Raw genomic sequence first — 26,635 nt, forward strand, 5'->3', positions numbered from 1 at the left:
TTTTATTTTTATTTATTTTAATGGAGTGATGTTTTGTAGTATAAATGCAAAAATAAGCCATTCTACAGTAAGGTAGCTGAATGGTAGTTGTTGGATGGCATTGATATTCACATTATTAACAAGGTTATATTCATGGTGATCACAAAGTGGCAAACATCCCTTTCTCTCACCATGTGAACATTCACTTCAATTTTATTTTTATAATGATCTCCAAACTTTGCAAGTGCAAATATTATACAGCAAACTGTTGGCATAATAATCATTATATTAACTACTTATTTTCTAATATCACCATTATTGTGTTAAGATTTTAACTAATCTTAAGAATTCAGATGAGAACATATATATATATATATTTTTTTTTACATATATACTGTACAAAGGAAACAAACAAACAAAAAAAACAACAACTGTGTGTTAATCTTCTGGCCTTGCTGAGTTGTCTGGAAACAGTGCTTTCATTTTGTTTTAAAATACTCTTGAGAAATGTTGGCTTTTTAATTTAGGCATGTCGTGCAGCACTTGATAATGGCATCCCTGAAAAAAAAAAGAAGAAATTTGGCTGAACTGAAGCACATTGGCAGAGTTCATACATTTCTGCAATAGAGTAAGTGCTGTGATTACTACCTCACCTCAGCAAGTAAAAGCAAATACTTGTGTTTCTTTTGAAATATATATTATATAAGAATACATTGGACCAAGCTTAAAAAGACCTAGATGGGGCAAATCTTAATACAACCACTATTTAAATTATTCACATTTCCTCCCTCCTTGTGCACACTTTTTCAGAGAATTATATTCAGCTTTCCAATATAGTTTAACATGGTGTTTATCAATTACATATCACAACAGTGAAGAAATACATTAATTAAAATGTTGTGATGCAATATTTGCAGCCACCCCTGCAAGAGCCACACTGTTGGTTCACTGCTTTAATATGTTGCGATGCAGCAGGTGCAGCTTATCCAAGAGACTGCCGATCACAGGAAGAGAATGAAAAGCGGACCAGGGAATAAAACTACTCGGAAATGCTTCTTTAGTCTCCTATTATTTCATAATTTGGGATTTTAATGGCATGGCACTACAGTGAAATTTCTCTCTTATCACCACCGGGGTCATTAAAATGGTTTAATTATTTATATGGTTCAATTCAAGGGAGGTCTTCAAATTACCTCCCAATTGATTGTAAATTGGAAGGGGAACAGGGAGGGGGTGGCAGGTGGAGGAGGAGGGAGTTGATGAGTTGTATTATTTTGTCATGCCAATAAAGTCTCTTTTGAATTTTTGACTTTGAATTGATATTGATAGGGGGAGAGAGAGAGAGAGAGAGAGAGAGAGAGAGACCACAGGGATGAAGTTTGCTGTGCTATGTGTACCATTAAAGACAGTAGTTGACATTTACTTGTTCACATCATAAACACTGCAAAAAAACACCTGTAGAGCCCAAAGCAGTGTTTACCAAACTTTTGGATTTGCGACCCAAATTAACACAGGAATAATGAACCCATGACTGAAATACTTCTGAACCAATCAAAAAGCGACATTTAATGTATTTGTAACTACACTAAACTATATAAGCATTCAGGCTTTGATGGTTTTACAGGTTGCTAGAATGTTTGCTTTTATCAAATTAATTAGTACAAAAAAATGGTACGAAACTAACATATTGTAATGACGAGGCAGACAAACCTGGGCGGGCACTTCTATGAACATTCTCTCACACGACAGCCAGCCCAGGTTTTTGGGTTAAGGGTCCCCTTCACACAGACAACGGGACTGCAGCCGATCGCAGACATGAATTTGCAGGAGCACCCCAATGGGGCTTAACCCTTTGCGGTCCATTGTCGGACTGGGTCCGACATTGCAATTATTCCTCTCAGGTCCTTTGTCGGACTGGGTCCGACATCATTATAGCAACGCAAAAAACGGGTTTCTAGTCGTTTTTTCTCCGGAAAAAGCCGAGAAAACCATTCAATTGCCGAGTGGGAGCGACAGGAGCCGAAACAAGTCGGGGGGGGGGAAAAAAAAGGCGTATCACATGAATAGTCATATATGGCCCTGGTATCAGATAACGGGGCTGTCATAGTAAACAAGCTGGCTGGGTGCGTCAGCGCACAGAGACTATCATGGACATTTGCAGAGCTTTTTTCAGATGTTATAGTAATAAAATAATGACTTTGATCGCAATATTGAGGAGTTTGGTGATAAAACGAGTGATCCGGAGATGATTGATCGGTATGTACGACTATTATTTTTATTATTATTTATTTCTTACATAAATGAAAGCGATAGCGAAAGAAAGGGTGTGGCGGGGCTAGAGAAGCCTAGTGAGTGCTTTGTTGATATGCAGGGCCATTTAAACCTGTTTGACTGTGGAAAAAAATACATTTGAAACAGCGCGTCTAAAATTAACTGCGCGTGTGAAAATAAATTGGACCTGACGCGCCTGACACGCACTTAATAAATGGACTGCAAAGGGTTAATGGACTATGTGGGTACATTAATATAATGGTTGGGGGGACGGGAATGCGTGCCTGTGATTGGGGGAGCACCTGGCAGAGGGAGGGGCTGGGTGAAGAGTGTGTTTTGGAGCTGTGGGAGAGAGCCTGCTGTTTTTTTGTTTTTTTTTTAATTACCGAGTCAGACACTGTTAGCTTTGTGTGTGTCACCTGACTGTTTATTAAGCCTGCATTCGTTTTTGTTTATTGGCAGCAGTGTGGAGTAGTGGTTAGGGCTCTGGACTTGACCGGAGGGTCGTGGGTTCAATCCGGGGAGGGGGGGGGGGGGGGGAACTGTTGCTGTACCCTTCAGCAAGGTACTTTACCTAGATTGCTCCACTAAAAACCCAACTGTATAAATGGGTAATTGTATGTAAAAAATAATGTGATATCTCTGGATAAGGGCGTCTGCTAATAAATAAATAATAATAAGAATAATAATTGCATTTCAGTGGTGGCTCGTGACTTTCACAAATCACAAAATAGATATTACCACCCCGACTCAATGGCTAACATACTAAAAGTAAATTTACTTTGTTCGGCTGATTGCATATATGCCTCCACTGAGAGCATTTTAATGCATTCAAATAATAGACTGCAGTCGCTGTGTAAAATACAAGTTTTTATCATCAATTGGCAAATAAGAAACTTAAAACCACATACTATTTAGTTCTACAAGTCATTAAGTGACACCAGCGTGGAACATTCACTATAAACACACAAATACAATATTGCAAAATCATTGATTCAAAACGAAAAAGGCAGCTTGTCATGTCGTGGCAAGAAATTGACAGGTAGGATACATTCATCTCCTTCTGAGACAGTGACTGATTTAAGAACATCTTGCTGTTTAGTTAATTGATCATCTTTCTTCAGCAGAAGACAGGTGATAAAACAATACATTGTTTACATAATTACTGCTAATGATTTGTATGCAAATTATATTTATTTTGAATAGAAGCACAAGAAGTTGTATAGTGAAACTAAACCTTAACAGTGTGCACTGAACATCATATTTTTTAGATTGTTTGGTGACCCATCAGAAACCTTGCCTCGACCCCCACTTTGGAAAACGTTGGCCCAAAGAACCAAAACCAATCAAAAACTAGGCTAGACTAAACTTGTTCAACAAGTTTGGTTATGAACCATATCATTATGTAGGCCTATACTAATTGCCCCCAAAATTCCGCTGCTCCTGTACACCCGAAGGCTAGATGGGTCACAGAAATCCCCCAAAAGGCAGGACATGTCAGTTTTCAGGCTGCTGTCATGCTAAATTTAAAATGTTTACCATATTTCTACACTATGAGTTTACTTCCTTTTATTAAAATGTACTGCAACACAGAATGTCTCCAATAATTTACGGCATATAACAAATATGCTTCACAGATATCTGTCAACTGCACCCAGCACACCGGATTAGCAAATTGTTCTAAATATAGAAGCAAAAGCACGACTATTTAAAGGGATTAAGAAAGAAGACATTACCATGATACACTGAACTTACCTTGCAAATGGAATGTAGGAAAGGCTGTACCTATAAAAATAAAAAGTAACAAAAAAATAAAAAGTGTTAGGACTCAAGAGTTGGTGCCGGGAGAACAAAGCAAATAACTTTTACTGTGACCAAGCATGCTTTCTCAATTCAGGAAAAACTGAATCGGCACCCCGGTATCTGGGTCCTTTCATGTTACGCAGAGGCCTGTGAAAGATGTTTTGTACTGTAAGAAACCAGGAATGTGAAGTTTTTGATCCCGAAGCTAAGTCACATGACTCGCATCTCCTGCACAACTGTCTGATTCAGTCAGCGGTCCTCTTGATGCAACAAAAAGAGCATTAGGAGCTTCTATTATGCTTCTTCACAAAGTCTAAAAATGCTGATGAAGATGACAGCAACAGTGCATCGACTACGACTGTGGACACAAACAGAGCCAATGACACACAAGACACTTTGTGGAAATACTTGTAGAAATTAGATAAATGCATTACAAATTATATGTGTTACTAGAAGTTAAGTATACAAATTAAATGTGAATTTGTCTAATAATTCTTGTTTAAGAAAAATCTATATTTGTAATGGCATTCCAGTATCTTCAGATTTAGGACTACGCTAGTGGCACTAGCCAAACACCAAAGATGCAGCTGAGAAACGAGACCGTTCGCAAATTGTACTAGTAGTATATTAGTTAAAATAGTTTGAGCGACATGTGATGCAGTTAGAAAAGTGCAACATTTGGACAGCGTTTTATAAGAAACACCTACAACTATAAGATGTATTCAAGTTCAGAATGCAAGACATTAAAAAAAAAACAATCAATTGTCACCACTTGGCTCAAGGAGTATGACTAATGTATATAAAATGAAAAAAGAAAAACCACAACACATTCGTGACGTGTTCTAGAATGCCCATTATTTATCAGGGAAGCACTTCACTATCTTTCCACATTTGCTGCAACTGATTTAAGAGAGACTTTCACAATAGGTGACCTAGAAAACATAACAAGAGCCAGCATCTCACAGCCCACATGTTCCCATTCAAAGTGGTACAGGTGGTTGCTACAACAGTCCTGGTAGTGCTGCAATGAATCCTACCGGAGTACAGCAGTGACTCACTGAGGAAATTAACAGCTCACATTAAACAGACAGCAATTGCATGGGCAATAAATCTTGGCAAACAAGCATGTGCCCGTTGCTTTTGTAATAGCCTGGAATTTCTGAGGACTATTCCAATCAGAACGGTGAAAGTGATGGCTATGGAACAAATACACCATCAACATTCGTACAACAGAGGGGCCATATTCACATTCCAGAAGAGTTAAACACAGTGCTGGGTTTAGAAATACTAAAATAAATTGAGAAGTTTGAAGACATTGAAAAAGGCTTCCAAGTTAGACATTTGTCATTGTATTTCTTTTTTTTTTTTTGCAGATTTATAATCAATCAATCAATCAAATGTATTTTATATAGCTCCTTTCATGCCAAGGCATCCCAAAGAGCTTCACAGTAAAATCATCAATACTAAAACATTCAAAATAAGTACTTAACCAAAAAAAAGAAGCAGAGTTGAATATTAGAGTAACTGAAAATACACGTGACTGATGGTGACACAATGGACTGGTAATATAATAGGGTGTCTTGTCAATTATATTATTTTACTAACATCTGCATTGCTCCATGTAGACAGGTGTAAAAAACAGCCATAACTGGATCTCATTTAAACCCTAGTCCAGTTCTCAGCTTTTACACTGGCCCCACAGTTGCAGGGTACATTAATAATAATGGGATGGGACGAACTGTGGATTGACAGGAAGTTAAACTTGTTAAGAGATGTTTGGGTTACCACAACCCTGCTAAACAAAGGATTGCATTTCTATTTAATCAGACCCACCATTTTGAATCCTCTTTCATTTGTATTTATTTCTTTTTAACATCTGCAGTACTATGGAGTTGTATGTCTTATTACAAGGAAGTTTAAAAAAAAAAAATCACTACAGTTCCGGTCCGTGTACATTCCGGCCAATCGTTTTTGCATTCAGAATTGGAAATCGGAAAAGCAGAAAATGACTCGTTCTTCATTTTACAATTTATGAGTTTAAAATACAAAAACGGATTCAGGCTTGTTTTGCCATTTTTCATATTGCTTTTTGCAACAAAGTATTCAAAATGGAATCATCTGTAATACAAAAATAAATAACAGACCATTATAAAAAAAATAAAAAAAAAAAAAAAAAAAAGTACTAAGGCGTGCTCTACTCGTATCAAATGTGTCCCGGTGTTATGACGTTTTCTGCATCAATACATTGATATCTATATCTGTGGATGCACCCCCCAAAGTGAAATAAATTGGGTACCTGTGAAAGGGGAGCTCTAAACATACGTGAGCGTCCTGGACAAATGTGCTATGAGGATATAATCCAGTTAAGTTTATAAAGTTAATTTATGTGCGTGAAGGCTTATTATTTTTAGTATTATTATAATGCACTGTACCTGAGTGATACAAGGATGATTATTATATTAACTTAACGTAGACCTACGGCTGCATTGTAATACAGTACTTTGTAACAACTGCTAAATTAATTAATAAATAAATAATGTTTGTAAACAGACAGTACACATCCACGACAATAAGCACAGACACGAAATTACTGCATCGTCATAACAGCGGGACACAGAGCTGGCCGTGTCTGACCACCTTCTTTTTAAAAAAAGGTCTTGAAGGAGATATAAATGTTGTGAGTGTTTTCATGCTGCAGTGGGGGGTTCTTTTGTAACAGAATATGGTGAAGGGTGGGGGTAAATTCTGGTTTACAGTTTTGCATTGTATCGCAGTTCCTTCTTTTGTAAGAGCTGCAAACCGCAGGGAGAGAGGAAATGTTAGCATCTTACAGAGCTTGCCATAGGATCACTAAAGGGGGCTGGCACGATTGGTTAGATTAGGTCTGTCCCTCTTCCTATATATTAGTATATCTATCATTGTTTAAGTGTGTACCTGTCAGAGAAGCATTAACAGATTTCCTGTGAAGTGTTGTCTCTCCAGAAAAAAAAAAAGGTGGTCAGACACGGCCAGCTCTGTGTCCCGCTGTTATGACGATGCAGTAATTTCGTGTCTGTGCTTATTGTCGTGGATGTGTACTGTCTGTTTACAAACATTATTTATTTATTAATTAATTTAGCACTTGTTACAAAGTACTGTATTACAATGCAGCCGTAGGTCTATGTTAAGTTAATATAATAATCATCCTTGTATCACCACGTGAATCCACGTATGGTTCTTAATATTTATATCCAGCTTTATAAACTAACTTTATAAACTTAACTGGATTATATCCTCATAGCACATTTGTCCAGGACGCTCACGTATGTTTAGAGCTCCCCTTTCACCGGTACCCAATTTATTTCACTTTGGGGGGTGCATCCATAGATATAGATATCAATGTATTGATGCAGAAAACGTCATAACACCGGGACACATTCGATACGAGTAGAGCACGCCTTAGTACTTTTTTTTTTTGTATTACACTATTTATTTTTGTATTACACGATTCATTTCGAATATTTTGTTGCAAAAAGCAATATGAAAAATGGGGAAACAAGCCTGAATCATTTTTTGTGTTTTAAACTCAAAAATTGGAAAATGAAAAACTGGTCGATTTTTGTTTTTATGAAAAACCAAAATATAAAAACGAGTCATTTTCTGGTTTTCTGATTCACGATTTAGAATGCAAAAACGATTGGCCGGAATGTACACGGACCAGTTCCCTACCATTTCAGAACTGTGTATGAAAAACCCCACTGTTAATACCTAAATATTTAGGGCTTAGGTTGGGTAGTTTGGGATGCACCTTCATTTGGAATCTCAAAAGAGGGACAGATAATACGAATGTGTACTCAAAGCTTACATCACCCATATTTAACTTGACACACATCTTGTACATCATGAGGCGAAGGCAAGCAGCAGCGAGAACTCCTTCAAATCCATTAACAAATTATCGAGTCGAGTGACAACCCTAGGAACTTGTTTTCTTGTCCTTGTTAATACTGGCCTCCTGTGAATTCATTTGGTCCACATCAATAACTGCTCCCTTACTGAGGGCTTGACATTTAAGTTTAAAAAAATAAAACAAACAAACAAACAAACAAACAAACAAACAAATAAATAAATAAATAAATAAATAAATAAATAAATAAATAAATAAATAAAAAGTCTTACCATGTCATTGCCAAAAACTGCAATATACAGAAAATAATGGCCAGTCCTTTTTTATGCCACTGGAAGGAAGAAGAAAAAAACCAAAAAAAAAAAACAAATAGGGTTATTTGTGCATACATTTCAAGGCCACACTGCAGGCCCACCATGCAGCCACCTCAGAGCTACAGCGTCGGAGGACAACGCAGCTCTGAGCAGCTTACAGGCAAGCCAGCAGGTGCCTGGCTAGTCTACAGGGGCCGCTGGTGCATGTTGAGCCGAGGGCACCCTGGCCGACCTAACCCTCCCCACCCGGGCGACGCTCGGCCAATTGTGTGCCACCCCTTGGGAGCTCCCGTCCACGGTCGGCAGTGGAATAGCCTGGACTCGAACTGGCGACCTCCAAGCTATAGGGTGCATCCTGCACTCCACGCAGAACGCTTTTACCGGATGCGCCACTTGGGACCCCCGCAGAATCTTTTTCCATACTTGACTGCACCTCATACCAACACAGCTCTGGGTTTGCCTTACTACTTAAAGTTACCCAAGAGAAGTTGGTGAAGGGAAAGAGGTGTGAAGAGATATGACAGAACTAAAACAATGTCTTTGAATAGGAATTTTGTTTGACTGTTTCCCCATTCTGTGTCCTCTATTAAGTAACCAGATGAAACTACCTTCAGGGAATGTAAAGCAATAAATCAGCTTTCATGTATGCAGACTATTGGAGAATGTGGAAATGTACTGTAAGATGTTATATTCTTACTGTACTGATAAACACTAAAAAATGTAAATTGAATGACAAACATTTTGACTGGAAGTCATTTTGAAGACATTATATTGAGTTAAGTTTCTTTTAGTATTTCTAAATTTAGCACTACTGAGTGTTCAGGAGTTATGGATGACTAGCGTATCAAGAATGCAACACATTGTCTCGTTAAAGTCAGTAATGCACAACTGTTTGTTTTACACCAGATAATGATTAATAGCAAATTACTTAAATGCACATACCCAGAATACTGCACACAGTGTCAAGGCAAGGCACAGCTGGGGGGGAAAAAAGATCAGAAAAAACAGTTTTATTTTAAAAACCAGATGACATTGAAAATGTAGACAGATTTGTTATGTCATTTCATTTAAGTTTCTTTAAAAATATATTTGGAAACAAAAACACACACCCTTTTTTTTTTTTTTTTTTTTTTTTTTAAAGGCATAAAGAATTTATTGTATAATCCACTGAACCCAATAACCTGGGGAGATAGTTACAGTTAACCCTTATAATGTAAGACCTTGAGGCTCTGAGCTTTTTACATCGCTGCTATGTTAAGTGGTTGATTATTTCACTTTACAGTTTATCAAAGAGCTATTGATAAAAAAAAAAAAAAACAGGTCATACAGTTTTCAGGAAGCAAACTCAACCAGGTCTAATATGCGCTTTTTCACAGCCTCTATTTGAAGGAAATAACGAAGTGGGTAAATATTGAACTTGGATTTAGGGGATTTATTCTGACCTTGGGTCGCTAGAATAAAGTGCAGTAGCATTACAATACACTGATAAAGTGTTCTGAAAGCTAATGTGTTACTGTACTAAATCATGTATAATCACCATTACTGATGCAACATTCTTATCATGTGTAAACCCCCTGCACAGAACATACAGCAGCATTCGGAAATAAAGAAAACTTTTTTACGCTGAATAGTTGTTTGCAAGTACAATCTTGTTTTTTGTGATTTATATTAAGTTCACGTTATTGTTTGAGTGTTACAAAAGAGACCCAAACAAAGTTTTCTTACAATAAACTTTGGATAATTTAAAAGGGAATATGTAACTGCGAGATTATTGAGTTGAGATTATCTACCCCTTCCTTCCTTTCTTCCTCACTTTAAACCATTACCTCAATCAAAAAAGAAACTTATTTACCAGCATGACAATGGTGGCAATCAATCGGTTTGGCTCAAACATCCTTTTAATTTGTTTAACTGGCCCCATCAGAAAGCAGGTGCTAAAACACATAACAGGATACGGAAATATTAACTGCAGTGCAGTCTGGAAAAACACAGGCAAGAAGAAATGTGCACCTTATTACTTACATACCGTATTCAAACACTGGCTTTGAGACATTTTCATGATTCTAATTTTAAAATACACTTATGGTTTTACTTTTAATTTTTCAACATATTTAACAACAATTTTCAACAGATACTATAAGCAATTTTATCAAGGTATGCCAAGTCTTTTTATCAAGGTTATGACAGTAACACTGGGGAAAATTATTTCCTTATGGGTGCCTTATAGGAGGCTGTGTGGTCCAGTGGTTAAAGAAATGGGCTTATAGTCAGGAAGTCCCCGGTTCAAATCCCACCTCAGCCACGGACTCATTGTGTGACCCTGAGCAAGTCACTTAACCTCCTTGTGCTCTGTCTTTCGGGTGAGATGTAGTTGTAAGTGACTCTGCAGCAGACGTATAGTTCACACACCCTAGTCTCTGTAAGTCACCTTGGATAAAGGCGTCTGCTAAATAAACAAATAATAATAATAATAATAATAATAATAATAATAATAATAATAATAGAAACAGATCACTGGGGAATCGTCGGCATCTAGAACACATACAGTACATTATACTCGATATATTTAACAATACAAATGCTGTGCAATTTTTCTAAAACGTTCACATTTACACAGTAGGGAACAAATTATCAAATTACAGTGGGGCAAGAGGTTCTGAAGACGCACTCTCAATTCCCAAACAATCAGAGGCCAGAACAGAAAAGCAGGCCCCAAAGTTCTAATGACCTAGATTGTAATGCCTGCACAGTCTAAGGAATGCCCACACCAAATTTCACCAAAGATGGCAGAGCAATTTTCAATATACACAGTAGGTAAAAATGTAAATGTAACACTGTTTTGAAAAACGGAATCTCGGCCGATGGGGATTGATCCCCTGGAACCTCAGCTTGAGAACTACTGTATCTAAGTGTCCCAACTTGACCCACCAAAATATCTTTCAAAAGATGTAGTAACAATGATCGGATGTACTTTTCCCACGAGAACAATATATATATATTATTATTATTTTTAAATCTGTTGTATTGGCTTGAAATTCATTAGCTGTTCTGCAGTTGTGACCAACTTTTACTGACAATGCTTGTCTAGAAGGAGGCTAGTTCGGAGCTGCCAATTGTGGGTCCCATGCAGTTGTGGAGCTCCATTACAGGACTTGGCGCAGGTCACGATTATCTTGAAACAAATCTCTCTAGCATTGGTTATAGGTCAGCAAAACCTTATAATAAATACAGGTGTGCTTTTCAATGTTAAATAAAGTGACGATGACTGGTGCTACAGCTGTTTTGAGAATATACATTTTTTTATTTATTTAAATAAAATGAACCATAAGTGCAATATTACAAACAAAGCTGTGCTTCACTGCCGAGGTTTGACTACACACACCACAGCACATTCAGTGGATTATGCAATTATGCAAATGAGTAACACAATGCATTTTTGACTTTATAAAAATACATACTTGAAAAACTGCCTTTTCATGCTAGCAAAGGACTTTGCTCTTGGACTGGACGCAGGCCCAACATTGCCAGGCATTGAAAGCCAATCTTATTTGCACAGCACTTCTTTACCCGCATTGATAACAAGGAATGATTCATTTGATCATTTAAGCATGTGCTTTACTGTAATTGCGGATGTCCTGGTACACTGTTCAGCTGCATGAATTGTTTTCAAGTGCCTGCAGCAGGACCACTGTTACTAGTGCTATAATGCTTTACCGTTTCTCTGAATTGTAACCTTATTGCAGCGCGCATTTTATGTTCCAATTTGAAAAGGATTTACAGTGCTTTGTTTGCGTTTTGTTTAAAACATCATAACAAGTAATTTTGCATGACAGTCTAACAACGTGCTGATGCGTCAGTGGTGTACCTCTCTTACGTATTTTATTTTGCTATCACATAACTGTGCGAAATCCAACAGTGAAAAAACAATAAACAAGTCATACTTGATTATTGCGATTAAAACGCATTGCGTCTATAAAATCATATATTCCCTTTACAGAACAGTTTATCCATTCTGCACTATCATTTAGAAAAAAAACATAGTACAAAATAGTGACCTGCAGGAACAGGGCTTAACCACTGCTACCTGTTACCTCCAGGTCCGTCTCTATATTTCTCCAGTTTTAATATGCTTTGCACTAACTCCTATGTAACTAAATAAAATTAGAACATTTTGAAAGTACAGTTTTAGCAGCAAGATATGTATATATTGTGAGAAAGCTGCTCTCAGTATCGTTTGCCCCTTTAATAACGTAGACCCGAGACTGACAGTTAAGCAGTTTTATGTGCACTTTTAATACAAAAATAAACAAAACCCTAACTCCTTTTCGAAGCACTAACTAAACATTTACGAAAAAAAAACAAAACCCAAAAAACCCCTAAACTAACCAAACAGGATGGCTAAGCTGTTTACTAGTAACACAAAAAAAAAGAGAAAAATTCACACATTGCTTTACACAGTACTCCCTACTGACTGCTCGGCCGCAGGGCACACACCTTCCTGCTTCCTTCTACTCAGCAGTTATGAATGAATTAGCTGTGGGGTTTATATTCCCCACCAAAACAGGTATATGGCGGGGAGGATTTTAACACCCTCCCTGCTCTGCTACAAAATATACATCCATCTATCTATCTATCTATATACACACACACACACACACACACACACACACACACACACACACACACACACCTGCATGTTTTGGGGATATATTTATTCAGAGATGAACAGTACTTCTAGATCCATAGATGAATATAAAAGGAAAAGTGTCTCTGAGAAAATCTGTCATTTATTTTATGCTTTGTTTTAATGAATGAAAAAAAAGTTTAATCAACCATCCAGTTTCAATTAACTATGGGCCATTTAAAAGAAGAAAAAAGTACTAATTACAATTTTCCTCCACAGTTTAACAATTACTCCGTTTCAACCTCCAAGATTTTCAGACTTGTCAAAGTTTTATCAGTAGTATGACTTAACACAAATTTTACATGTGAAAATGACATTTTATACGCATTAAAATAGTTACTTTTTTCATTTATCTACACATCCTACCCCACAACTTCCAAGTGAAAAAAATATTCTAGACATTTGTAGAAAATTAATTAAATAAAAACTGAAATAGCTTGGTTGGATAAGTGTCCACCCCCCTTGTAATAGCAATCCTAAATGAGCTCAGGTGTAACCAATCGCCTTCAAAATCACACACCAAGTTAAGTGGCCTCCACCGGTGTTAAATTGTAGTGATTCACATGATTTCAGGATAAATTCAGCAGTTCCTGTAGATTCCCTCTGCTGGGTAATGCATTTCAAAGCAAAGACTCAACCATGAGCACCAAAGCGCTTTCAAAAGAACTCTGGGACAAAGTTGTTGAAAGGCACAGATCAGGGGATGGGTATAAAAAAAAAACATCAAAAGGCCTTGAATATCCCTTGGAACACGGTCAAGACGATTAAGAAGTGGAAGGTGTATGGCACCACCAAGACCCTGCCTAGATCAGGCTATCCCTCCAAACTGGATGACCGAGCAAGGAGGAGACTGATCAGAGGGGCTACCAAGAGGCCAGTGGCAACTTTGCTTTTATGGCCAAGACTGGTCAAAGTGTGCATGTGTCAACAATATCCCAAGCACTCCACAAATCTGGCCTGTATGGTAGGGTGGCAAGAAGGAAGCCATTACTCAAGAAAGGCCACCTTGAATCCCGTTTGAAGTATGCAAAAAAACACTCAGGAGATTCTGTAGCCATGTGGCAAAAAGTTTTGTGGTCTGACGAAACTAAAACTAATAACAAAGCGTTATGTTTGGCGCAAACCCAACATAGCACATCACAAAGAACACCATCCCTACTGTGAAGCATGGTGGTGGCAGCATCATGTTATGGGGATGTTTCTCATTGGCAGGGACTGGGGCACTTGTCAGGATAGAAGGGAAAATGAATGGAGCAAAGTACAGAGAAGTCCTTGAGGAAAACCTGCTGCCCTCTGCAAGAAAGCCGAAACTGGGACAGAAGTTCACCTTTCAGCATGACAACAACCCAAAGCACACAGCCAAAGCTACACTGGAGTGGCTAAAGAACAAAAAGGTAAATGTCCTTGAGTGGCCCAGTCAGAGCCCCGACCTAAATCCAATCGAAAATTTGTGGCATGACTTGAAGATTGCTGTCCATCAACGCTCCCCAAGGAACTTGACAGAGCTTGAACAGTTTTGTAAAGAAGAATGGTCAAATATTGCCAAATCTAGGGTGCAAATTTGGTAGAGACCTATCCCAACAGACTCGCAGCTGTAATTGCTGCCAAAGGTGCTTCCACCAAGTATTAACTCAGGGGGGTGGAGACTTATCCAATTATGATCTTTCAGTTTTGTATTTTTAATTTCTCAATAAAAAACTTTTTTTCCCCTTAACAGTGTGGAGTATGGTGTGTAGATAAGTGGAAAAAAATCCTCTTTTAAATGCATGAAACTGAGGCACTGACACTACAAAATGTGAAAAAAGTTCATGAGGGTGTAGACTTTCTATAGGCACTGTATATTATATCTATCTATATACACACACACAGTGTCAAACCAGCTCATGCGACCACCTGGTCTAAGCGACCACTTTAAATTCCTCCCAATGATATTTGTGCTTTTATTTAACTGTTAGACCGCCTGTCTAATGCGACCAGCAACAGACTCAAACCTGTATTAAGCACCCTTACACAGGGCTATTGTTATAAGAGAAATATGGTTTTAAATGGTACGTCCTAAATTCAAAGAAATACGGTAACCATTTTAGCGGTCTTTTATCTGTAATCAATAAAACAACAGCGCTCTTGTAAAGGAAGAGAGAAAACGTGAAGAAACAGAAGGTCCTCCCTAGATGACAGAATTAAAGATAGTAAACTTGTAAAGACAGTAAGTGCCAGAAAAACTGCTGAAAAATTTGGCACTAGAAAGACGCAGATACAGCATTTTGAAACGGAAAGAACTAGGGCTTGAAGTTTTAGGTTTTTGAGCCGATTCAATATCTTAAACTTAATTACTAAACAAAGTTGCTTCTTTTTACTTTGATGTACTGATTGACTTGCTGATTCTGTTTCACCTTCTTCAGGATTCGAACACAAGAGCAAGCAATGACATTAATCATTTCCCCCAGATGCTACTTTAGAGCACTGAACAAAATGACGAATTGCTGCTACAGTAGAGTGTGTTTACTGGAGTGTCTCTGCGGTCCCGTTCGTGCACATGGCTCAGTTTCTGTTGCTCCTCCAGGTCTGTCTCTATATTTCTCCAGTTTTAATAGGCTTTGCACCAACTCCTATGTAACTAAATAAAATTAGAACATTTTGAAAGTACAGTTTTAGCAGCAAGATATGTATATATTGTGAGAAAGCTGCTCTCAGTATCGTTTGCCCCTTTAATAACGTAGACCCGAGACTGACAGTTAAGCAGTTTTATGTGCACTTTTAATACAAAAATAAACAAAACCCTAACTCCTTTTCGAAGCACTAACTAAACATTTACAAAAAAAAAAAAAACCCCAAAAAAACCCTAAACTAACCAAACAGGATGGCTAAGCTGTTTACTAGTAACACAAAAAAAAGAGAAAAATTCACACATTGCTTTACACAGTACTCCCTACTGACTGCTCGGCCGCAGGGCACACACCTTCTTGCTTCCTTCTACTCAGCAGTTATGAATGAATTAGCTGTGGGGTTTATATTCCCCACCAAAACAGGTATATGACGGGGAGGATTTTAACCCCCTCCCTGCTCTGCTACAACATATACATCCATCCATCCATCCATCCACTTCCCCCAGATGCTACTTTAACTTGCATTTCGTTCTCGCACTTGCCTGGGAACACAAAACAGCGTCACAAACAAAAATATACAGGGTGAGCGAGTGTTTAAATATTGTAAGTTCATAAATACAATCTTTTTATTTTATTTACACATTTATCAATCACCTTATTAATGACGTTTTGTTCCACAAGAGAAAAGCGGTGGATATTAAATTATATAAATATAGGGTCAGTCCATGTCAGATCAATCACCCTGGAAACCGAATGTTCATGGATGTTGATATAAATATGTATGTAGTGAGCTCCTGTGACAGGCTGACCGGGGGTAAGGAGACTCAGAGTCAGGATGTGCAGGGAAAATAAAAGACTTTTAATTAAACAAAATACACAAAACAAAAGGCACGATGGCCAACCAAAAAGACAAACACAAAAACAGCCTTTAAACAAACTATACCAAAAAGAACCACTCACTCTCTCACACAGGTCTTCTCACTCTCACCCACTAACATACCCAACCACTCCCTTTTATACAGGTGCCTGGGCTAATTGGGCAATTTGCACCTAATTAGCCCAGGCACATTCCACACATTCCTCACACAAACTCACTCTAAACAATACAAAAAACACAAAACCACCACAAAATAGGCTGCACCCCATCACAGCTCCCCAAAGTTATTGTATTATTTTACTGGGACTTCCATGTGTATGTATCGGTTATTGTTCACTCGGTTTCTCATTTTAGTTTAGTCAGCGAGGCACGTTAATAAATAACTTTTTTTTTTTTTTTTTAAATAAAACAAAAATGCTTCAAATTATTATTTATTGTATTACGTTTCATTTAAGAATTATTAAATGAAACGTAACACAACAAAGCATGACAACCTGAAACAAAAGATTATAAAAATAATTGTAATCATTAATTACTAACAATTATTTTTATAATACTTTGCTTCAGGTTGCCATTCATGTATTATGTTATATTTAATGAGTTAATAAACTTCCTGACATGTATTATCATTATTTTCTGTTATGCAGCATTATCAACCCTAGAGAATTAGGTATTCAAAAAAGCTTAAGAGAAGATTTCAGGCAGTTCAGACCAAGAGAGTGCTTTGTCAGATTGTGTGTGCTTTTGTCCTTTATTTAAAAATGGTTTCTGTGACGTGGTATTGTTTATATATTGGTTATGCTGCTTTAGTAGTGACTTCAATACAATGCATGCTGTATGTTTTGTAGGTTTGAAAGTGCTGTTGAAAAGTTAGACATTTTGTTGTTTTTAATTCTAAATAATAATAAAAAAAAAAAACATTTAAATCAGGAACCTTTTTGTGACTTTCTTCCCCCCAAAGAATGATGTTATTAGAATAAAATTGGGATTAAAAGTGATAAATCGCTCTTCACTAACTGAAATTGCTAATAAGAACAGGTCATTTCATTTGGCAGTAGAGCACTACATTTGAGATTACATATTTGAAGGGAAAATGTCAAACTTGAATTGTCACACATACTAGAGTATAGGGCAGGGAGTGAGCTTTTAAAAATAAAAAAACAAAAAAACAAAACAAAAAGAAAACCTTGCTGGTTGTTGCTATGGTAACTTAAGACAAGATGTAATGTACTGTGTTTTTCACCCCCACTATAAGCAAAGTTGCCTCATTAATAGTAAAATGACTTTTACAACTGGAAAATCCTCAGCTAAAAGGCTTAGAAATTAAAAATTAGCTCTAAAGTTGCAAGGAAGTCAGTTCCCTGTTGTAGCAGGTGTTTGTTTATTTTTTGTTTTACCGTAATGACTGATGACTAATACAGAGAAACATAATACAATCATTTGTTTTGATGGAGTGGAAAAAAAAAAACTGTTCTACAACCTGTTTTTAAAGTTAATACTATTTTTTCAATACAATTAAATAAAAAATGACTCTTACTCCAATGCACGCAAACGCAAACCAAATAGAAAAAATAGAATCCTGTATGTAAATTCATTTAAAATCAACCTAATTATATTGTTTAAAATGGTAAAAACTGAAATCACAAAATTCTGACAGTGCCCTAACTGTTCATGAACCGTTTTTGCTTTAATTCACTGTCAATGTTAATTTGTGATGTTAAATCATGTTAGAAATCACATTAAAAACCCCAATTTTTGTAATGTTAATAATACTGAATACTAAAAACTACCCCCCCCCCCCCCTCGTGCCTGTGCCCCCCCTGACTCAGAGGTCATCAGCTGCCACTGATACGAATGGACTGTAGTACATTTTAGGTAAGATCTGTAGGGATTGTTTGGTTTGCTTGTATTGTACTTTAACTTTGCTGCTGTTCATATCCTAAAAACAAGATCCTTAATTGAGGATGTTTTTATTGTGAATTGAGGCCCACTCAATTCACAATAAAAACATTTAAAAAATACATTTCTCCACATAAAACAGCCCGACACCAAATACCTCCATTAATCCTCCTTGATATTACCTAACCGATGAAAACAAAACAAACATGGAGCATGGAGCGTAAACACGTACAAGCATATCCAGAGAAATGCACACAGACCACAAGCAAGCTTGGTCTGGTTACTAAGATCATTAGCTCATTGTATTGGCCAAAGGCCAAAGAAACCAAACAAAAATCACCAAGTGCCATCTGGTATACAGTAACTGTGACTCACGGGCCAACTGACCTGCAAACAGGAAGTGGGATTTGGAACAGGTGAAGGCCCTTTTAACATATATCTTCTACCCCATCAACCTCCCTTTTAATACTGGCTACTTCCTTATTGCAACACTGCAAAATGACTTAGGTGACTTTACACTACTCTGCATCAGATCTTGCCAAACTATAACCAAGCCATAAATTCTTGACACTTGCGTAGATGTTTTTGATTTTCAAGGGACACCACAAAGAACGCTGTTATTGAACTTTTATAAAAAGCTCAATTTTATAAAAAGCTTTCACGAGGCAGGACGCGTAAAGGGGCTACTAGAATAAAGACAGAGTGCTTCTGACTTTAGCAACAGAATAGGGGTTTCCCCTTGACTACTCGGAGAACCGCCATCGCTGAGGTGAGGCTGAACTGATCGACCTCCAAGGGCCGGGAAGCGAGGAACTTCCCCCAAGAGGAAACTAAGGAAGGATGGTGGACGAACCAAGGTCTCCCTGGCTTACCGAGTCATCTAAATCGAGAGAGGTCAGACTTGGCTGACGCTCAAAGGCTGCATGGAAAGCCTCGTGATCTATGCAGGGAGAACAAAAGCGCTGGAAAAGAGAATAAATAAATTCACATACAGTGCCGTGAAAAAGTATTTGCCCCCTGTCTGATTTTCTGCATTTTTGCACATTTTTCACATTTTATTTGGTCAGATTTTTTTGTGGGTTGTAGTAGTATATAGAGGGAGTCTGAGAGATAAAGTGACACCAAAGATTGGTGCTTCTTTCATTTGTTTGGTGTGCAAGGTAATCAAACATGCAATCTTCAGGTGTGAAAAAGTTATTGTCCCCCCCCCCCCCCCCCCCCCGTAAACTCAACACAATTAAAGGGATAATTAGGGTCAGCTGTTTGAGTACTTTGGTTAACAACCAGGTCTGATTTGGGTCAGCCCTGCCCAATATAAATCTGACTCTTTGGCCCTTACCATCAGAGTGAAGTTGTCAGCACACAGGTTCTAGAGGCACATCATGCCACGAACAAAAGAAATTCCTGAAGACCTCCGGAAAAAATTTGTTGATGTCTGTCAGTCTGGAAAGGGTTACAAAACCATTTCTAAGGCTCTCAGGCTCCACTGAACCACAGTCAGAGCCATATTGTCCAAATGGAGAAAGGGATCTCCAGGCCTCTCTCGCCTCGGCTAAGGTCAGTGTTCATGACTCCACCATCAGAAAGACACTGGGCAAAAATGGAATTCATGGCAGAGTAGCAAGGCGGAAACCATTGCTCACTGAGAACATGAATGCTCGTCTCAAGTTTGCCAAAAAGCACCTGGATGATCCTCAAGAGTTCTGGAACAATGTTCTATGGACAGAGTCAAAAGTCTGGCGAAAACCAAACACTGCATTCCACAGTAAGAACCTCATACCAACGGTCAAGCATGGTGGTGGTAGTGTCATGCTTTGGGGACGCCTTGCCATCATTGAAGGAACCATGAATTCTGCTCTGTATCAAAAAATTCCACAGGAGAATGTCAGGCCATCCGTCCGCGAGCTGACAATGATCCGAAACACACAAGCAAGTCTACATCAGAATGGTTGAAGAACAAGAAATTTAAAGTTTTGGAATGGCCTAGTCAAAGTCCAGACCTAAACCCCATTGAGATGTTGTGGCAGGACCTGAAACGAGCAGTTCATGCTCGAAAACCAACAAATGTCACCGAGTTGAAGCAGTTCTGCAAGGAGGAGTGGGCCAAAATTCCTCCACGGCGCTGTGAGAGACTAATCAATAACTACAGGAAGCGTTTGGTTGCAGTTATTGCTGCTAAAGGTGGCAATTACTTTTTTCACACGGGGGCATTGGGTGTTGCATAACTTTCTTTAATAAATAAATGAAATATGTATCATATTTTTTTGTTATTTGTTCACTCAGGGTCCCTTTTATCTAATATTAGGTTTTGGTTGAAGATCTGATAACATTCAGTGCCAAAAATATGCAAAAATGCATAAAATCAGACAGGGGGCAAATACTTTTTCACAGCACTGTAGAGGGCCAGGGGTCTCCCCCCCAGCTGTAAGAGCCACCTTCGATAAGTTGAGTCAATGACTGGCTTGAAAGTTGGGAGCAAGCTTTGCTCTCCGAAGGGGGAGACTGGCACGGGTGCAAATGAATACATTTAAAACAGGAGAATGGAAAACGAAATGTAGTTAAAGTTTTGGCCGGGGGTCCCCTCTGACCAGCGGGAACCTTCCTCTTGGAGGGCGAGATGACATTGTCGGCCTCTAAGGTTGGGAAGTGAGCTTCACTTGCCCCCAGAGGGGACCATTGCAGAGGTGATGCAGCAAAGTGGAGGAGAAAGGGAGGATGGAGGAAACTGAAAAGCAGGATGAGAATTAGGAAGCTGGTTAGTTTAAATATGGTGACTGATAGGTAAATAAAGTTTGACTGACATATTTTAGCGGGATGACACAAGGGAGGAGTCCTGGCTCCAGCCCCCTGAAACAAACCAAGGTTCTACTTAAAGGAGAGACCGCCACCTCTACCTTCAGGCCAGGTCTAGAATAAAGCGCTAGAATGGGTTTGAATGAAGATCACCTAAAATCACTCCAACCAAAACTGTCTTTAGTACATTAGCTCTTGTGGCTGAAAGCTCAGATATTTCCAGAATATCAGATTCCAGAATTAAACAGACACACAGTTATAGAATAAAACGTCTTCTTTCAAAAAGGAAGAAACTGCTTGTTACTTATGCTGCTTGCAAGCTTGTACATGCTTTCTCAGGAACAGGATACGTGAACGAAAGCAGAAGAGCAGTAGCACACACGCAACCTGGTTTCACCACACGTGTATGGAGCACGGTTTATCAGTCATATATTTAGACATGTTTTCAGAGATGCAGCGAGGGGAATCCCACTACAATAGATAATTTAATTCAGGAATTATAGTACAGTGGTAAACAAAGCCCTCTGCTGCTCAGATTAACTTAATGACAGCACAGGTCAACAAGCAGAGGCATGGGCTTTGAACATGTAAAAAACATCCTCAAGCGAATCACTGATGATATATTTAATAGAGAAGTCAGGGCTCATAGGATCACAGTTCATTTTAGTGTTGCTCAACGGTTGATACAGTATGCTGATGGGGAAAATATTGTACCTGTAAATAGATCAAAATCTTACCTAAACAGAGCAGCAAGATTGCCTAGTGTGTAAAAAACTGCAAACAGTTTGGTTCCATTGGGAAGGAAGAGCAATCCTGTGCCCTGCAAAGAGAAAACCACACAATGAAACAAAGTCTCCAGTCTTGTTAATGAGTCACAAAATATAACAAAATTAAAAAAAAAAAAAAAAAAAAAAGCTCAACAAAATTGAAAACAAAAAGCCACCAATGTAGCTGTTCTGAATCACACCTTCCAGAGGTGTGTTCAGAGGTAAACAAACCACACAAGCTGCACAGATCACAGCTGCATGACACAGTCCACTGTAGGCATTTAATGACATTACAGTGCAACCTTGTGGAGAAACCAGAGGATTTCTGAAGCCACTGGATAGTTCTTGTTTTTAAATGGAGCAATGCCACCTGTTGGTTAGAATTATTATTATTTTTTTTAAAAAACTCAGCAACAGTTTATTTACACAAGTTACTTGTTCTCTGTCAGTCTCACACACACACATACATACATACATACACGCACACATACATACACACACACGCACACATGCATACATACACACACGCACACATACATACATACTTTGTGTTAAGTAGGGTCAAATAAAGACCTGAAAATTAATGAATGAATGACTTAAAGGCCCATAAATCTGAAGCACTTGAAAACTGAATCTGTCCAACAAACCCAATATTAATTTGTTTCATGTAAAAAAAGAAAAAAAAAAAAACACATTGTGATTTATCAATAAAAGCAATATATTTCTTTCATTTCCTCTCTATTGCACAGGAATAAAGATTCAAACAAAAGTCCAATTTTTAATACTACAACCAGATAATACAGGTAAGGCTCTCATGTATAGTGTGAAATCAATTGATCCACAAGATGACAATTACATTAGCATGAAGCACAGATTATTGTGCTGAATCTCGTGCTGGTAAGTTTCTGTTTCATGTAATAATGTGTTGATTATTTTAACTACTGTAGGAAATACATTTAAAGCTAAACCAACTAGAAACCTACCTGCAATACATGAAAAAAGCCATGTACTGTAATCCTCAAATAAATTTAGCCTTTTAATCTTGAGTGTACATTTAAATACAGTGTAGTCAATAGTACTACAAGTGAGAAAACCATAAAACTCTTTTTTTCTTTTTAATATCAATAAAACAGATACACTTACAAGAATGGAACACAAAATCCCAGCAGCGAAACAAATCGCAAACCACTTCACTCTGGTGCCGAAGCTTAAGGAGGAGGCATCCAGGACCTTTGGAGAAAACACAAAGGTATTCATGCTGGGGTCTATACTAAAGCTCTAAAAATCATACGCTCTCTCCCTGCATATTAATTCTTCCCTCAATACAAGAACAATGTGGTAGGAAACAAAAAAAGAACAGCTGCTTTTCAGCTAATGAGTGCAACTACCATACACAATGATACAGGGTGATTGTAGTCAGCAAGCCATGGCAGTGCTGCTGTGCAGGTACAGTTAAATATTGTAGAGTTGTTTAATTGAATAGGGTTGGAAGAAAGACCAGCGCAGGAAACTAATTGCAGCACTGTGTTACCCGATTACAGTAGACCATGCTAGTGAGTCTGATACACAATCTCTCATCCACAGAAAACAGGGTCAGTAGTAATAATGCTTGTGATAAAGGAATGGAATTTATAATCTGAAAAGTGTTTCTTTAATTATTATATATTTTTTAATCGAGACAACAATTCAACAGATTATTTTTAAATGTGAAGTATAACCTACAAGGACCAAAAGATATTCAACAGAAGAAACCAGTTAGGACTTCTTTAAATGCTGTGGGTAAAGCTCATTAAATTCACACACCAAACGCGGGTCAAATTAAATCTAGATTCACGCATTATACACCGATGGCAATTAAAAAAAACAAATAAACATTACTCAACATTTGTAATCTTAACTGCTTGAATTAATTCTTCTTCACGTTTCCTTCTAACTGAACTTGATGCACAGAATATTTATTAAAAAAAAAAATAATAAAAATAACATTCCCTTAGTAAGAGCGCTGACAAAAAAAAAAGTTGTCTTGTGACATTTGGTTTTCACAACCACTGCCTGCGTGTGGATTTTGCCACCTGCGGGAAGGAAAGAAACCCTGAGAAGCGACCAAGGTTGCATGTATTGTAGTGATAAAAGGCAGGAAAGAAATCTTATATCAGCTGTATTGTTGTACAAGCGAGTACAGCCACGTTCCTTTTTTATTAAAAACTTAATTTCGCATTTTTCAGCTCAACAAAAATAATTCAGGACTGAAAGGGTTAAAGTGTGAGGAGCCTTCAGTACATCTTGATAAACAATTACTAGCCTGTATCTCTTTCACAGCAGGCCTGCATGTGACATTGTTTTAAAAGAGTCACGGTTACAAAGCTCTCAATGCAAACAGCTCATGAGACCCGTTCGACTTTAACAAGCTTACTGATGAACAATTAGGCTCTACAGAGTGTATAGGGGTAGAGCACATTGCATGTGCTTATGCCACTGGCAAGTCTCGTTGTGGGACAATACCAAGTCTGACAATGGTCAGTGCTGAGTTTTACTGACTGTGTGAAACACAAAATTATCGCCCGACCAGTTCCTTTGTATGCATGTATTATAATGATCACATTAAAAAACTGAAATTGTAGCTTTTCAAAAAAAAAAAAAAAATTCTTAATTAGAAAAGATCATGTGACATGTGTGTTTCCAATTACACACATACCGATAGCCCGCCCTCCCCTCCCCTCCCCTCCCATGTTTTAAGGTCCACTCTTCCAGTTCACTAAGCACTGCTCTGTGTCATATAATACAGTACAGTTTCTACAGACACATTTTGGGTGTGTTTCTTACCTTATCAGTTCCAGACGCTCCTAATGCAAGCATGAAAGAAGTAATAATGCAAACATAACATTAGCATACAACACAAACAGAAGGTGGTGGCCACTTCAATCACGACCCTAAACATGTTAGCCAGACAGGTACAAAAAATATTAAATTGGGAAACTGTTTTCATATAGTAGGTATAATCAGAGGTTCTGGATGATGGGCTACTTAATTTAAATGATCTCATAGCATAATTAAAAATAAAGGGCTAGGCAATAACACAGGCAATAACACATGTGGGTCTCGGAAAAGGGTGTGTAAAAATAATGATCATTATTTTCTCTCAGAAGAATGGTAATCTTTTGTTTAACCTGTAGTTAACCGTAGTAACGTATGTAAGTATTGGTACTGACATTTTCTTGACTCATTTGGAAGAAGCCTACAAGAAATAAAAAATGCAAAATGACTTGTAAGTTAAAGCTTTGTGGATATGTTTCTGTATTCGTCCAATAAGAAAACAGTTTAGGCTTGTAAGGTTTTTGGAGCTGTGACGTGGGAGTGGCATTCTGGTACACATTAATTCCTACATGACAAATGTAGTTCTATATATTGACTGTTCAGTATTGACTGTGTCCAAATTACTTAATTATTTGTGGTATGGTTTAAATAAAAAAAAAGCACGATGAGCTGAATACTACATAGTTTATGCAGTAGTTACATAAATACAATGCCTATGGTTTGCTTGTTAACTTATGAGATGCAACACAGAGTAAATTTTGTTCTTCGGGACAAATCAAGTTAGCCCAAACCAAGAGAATTATGAGCTAATCAAAGCACTTCCCATAGTATATGATAAATTATACTTAAAACTTAACAGACGGCTTGTGTTTGTACATACTGAAAAGCATCTCTTCTTGTCTGCATAACGCTTGATACTAACATGCTTTGTTACCGACCTTTACCCTTAATATTCAACGCTCCTGTTTGTAATATATCGAGGTCACATTAAGTCACTTAAACATATGGGGATCAGAAATTAAACTATATGGTTGGAATAACCCTCTAGATTGTATTACCATTGACGTAGAACAGCATTTTATTCGTTTAACTTTTTTTTTTTACATAAAGAAAGTGAAAGTCAAAGGGGGGGGGGGGGGAGGGTTGTCGATAATTTGTCCCACTGCAGCGTTTCACTAAAGCACATGTGATGGTGACAGCGACAGCTTGAGACAAATCATGAATCATTAATTTAAAAAAAGAACACATTTTCAGCTGCCTGAATATGTCACGCTTTCTTAACTGCGTATTACTCCAAAGCGCTCGTGCTGTTATTAACACGTAAAGGAAAGCCACTAACAGGAAGTTTTCCAAATGGAAATGTATCAACAGGAAATACTTTTTACAGAGTGCAGCGCAGACAGTAGTAAATCTGAACAGCCGATATAGCTACGACTATGGTACTGTCTGAAAAAATGAAAATATTAACAACTCATAAACGGTGATAAAAATTCGTTTGAACAACAAAGAGATTAAAGGCTTGTATGGTTTCTATTTCAATTAGAGACCAAACATGATTAAACACGTATTTAACACAAAAGTCGTTATGAAAATAGTAAACTGTGTTCCTCCATCAACGCATTGTTGTGCAAAAGAACAAAATCGAATGCATATGTACTGCGTTGCAAGATCAAACTTTGATCGTCCATGCAACACAGCTATACTGCTCACTAGTATCGTCATGATTAAGTCGAAGGAATTACATGTGCATCTACCTGAGCAGTTAACCCTTGCTCTTCATCCTCTGCACCGCTTAGTACACGTCGGAGCTTTTCCATGGTGTTTGGCAGTAATTGTTTCAAACAATTGTTTTGTTTTTTTTTAAATTTAACTCTTCACCCTTTATCTCCCTCCTGCCATTTAGGTGTGTCGACTTCTGGTAGAAAAAGTTAAACAGGAAGTCACG

At 37.8% G+C, this 26,635-nt stretch overlaps 1 protein-coding gene across 2 annotated transcripts; it reads right to left on the minus strand.

The window, feature by feature from the left end:
• On the minus strand, positions 1-26,635 carry LOC117411171 (vesicle transport protein SFT2A-like). Of its 2 annotated transcripts, XM_034018409.3 has the most exons (8): positions 26,445-26,632; positions 23,020-23,106; positions 21,847-21,929; positions 10,103-10,184; positions 9,193-9,228; positions 8,209-8,267; positions 4,006-4,035; positions 1-537 (listed from the first exon to the last, which is right to left on the minus strand). In XM_034018409.3, the coding sequence occupies exons 1-8, from the start codon at positions 26,505-26,507 to the stop codon at positions 498-500; spliced, it is 480 nt and encodes a 159-aa protein (XP_033874300.1). In that variant the 5' UTR covers positions 26,508-26,632; the 3' UTR covers positions 1-497. The 2 variants fall into 2 exon arrangements, with proteins under 2 accessions (XP_033874300.1, XP_033874301.1); XM_034018410.3 differs by lacking the exon at positions 23,020-23,106 and having other exon boundaries at positions 26,445-26,635.

The sequence above is a fragment of the Acipenser ruthenus genome, chromosome 6, assembly GCF_902713425.1.
Source record: "Acipenser ruthenus chromosome 6, fAciRut3.2 maternal haplotype, whole genome shotgun sequence".
In the NCBI taxonomy this organism is placed as follows: Eukaryota; Metazoa; Chordata; class Actinopteri; order Acipenseriformes; family Acipenseridae; genus Acipenser; species Acipenser ruthenus.

Coding starts and splice junctions, on each gene's coding strand:
- LOC117411171 (XM_034018409.3), bottom strand. CDS start 26,507: ATGGAAAAGCTCCGACGTGTACTAAGCGGTGCAGAGGATGAAGAGCAA. Junction 23,107..26,444: donor AGCAAGGGTTAACTGCTCAG/GTAGATGCACAT, acceptor TTTTCTCCAAAG/GTCCTGGATGCCTCCTCCTT. Junction 8,268..9,192: donor CACTGTGTGCAGTATTCTGG/GTATGTGCATTT, acceptor TCTTCCTTCCAG/TGGCATAAAAAAGGACTGGC.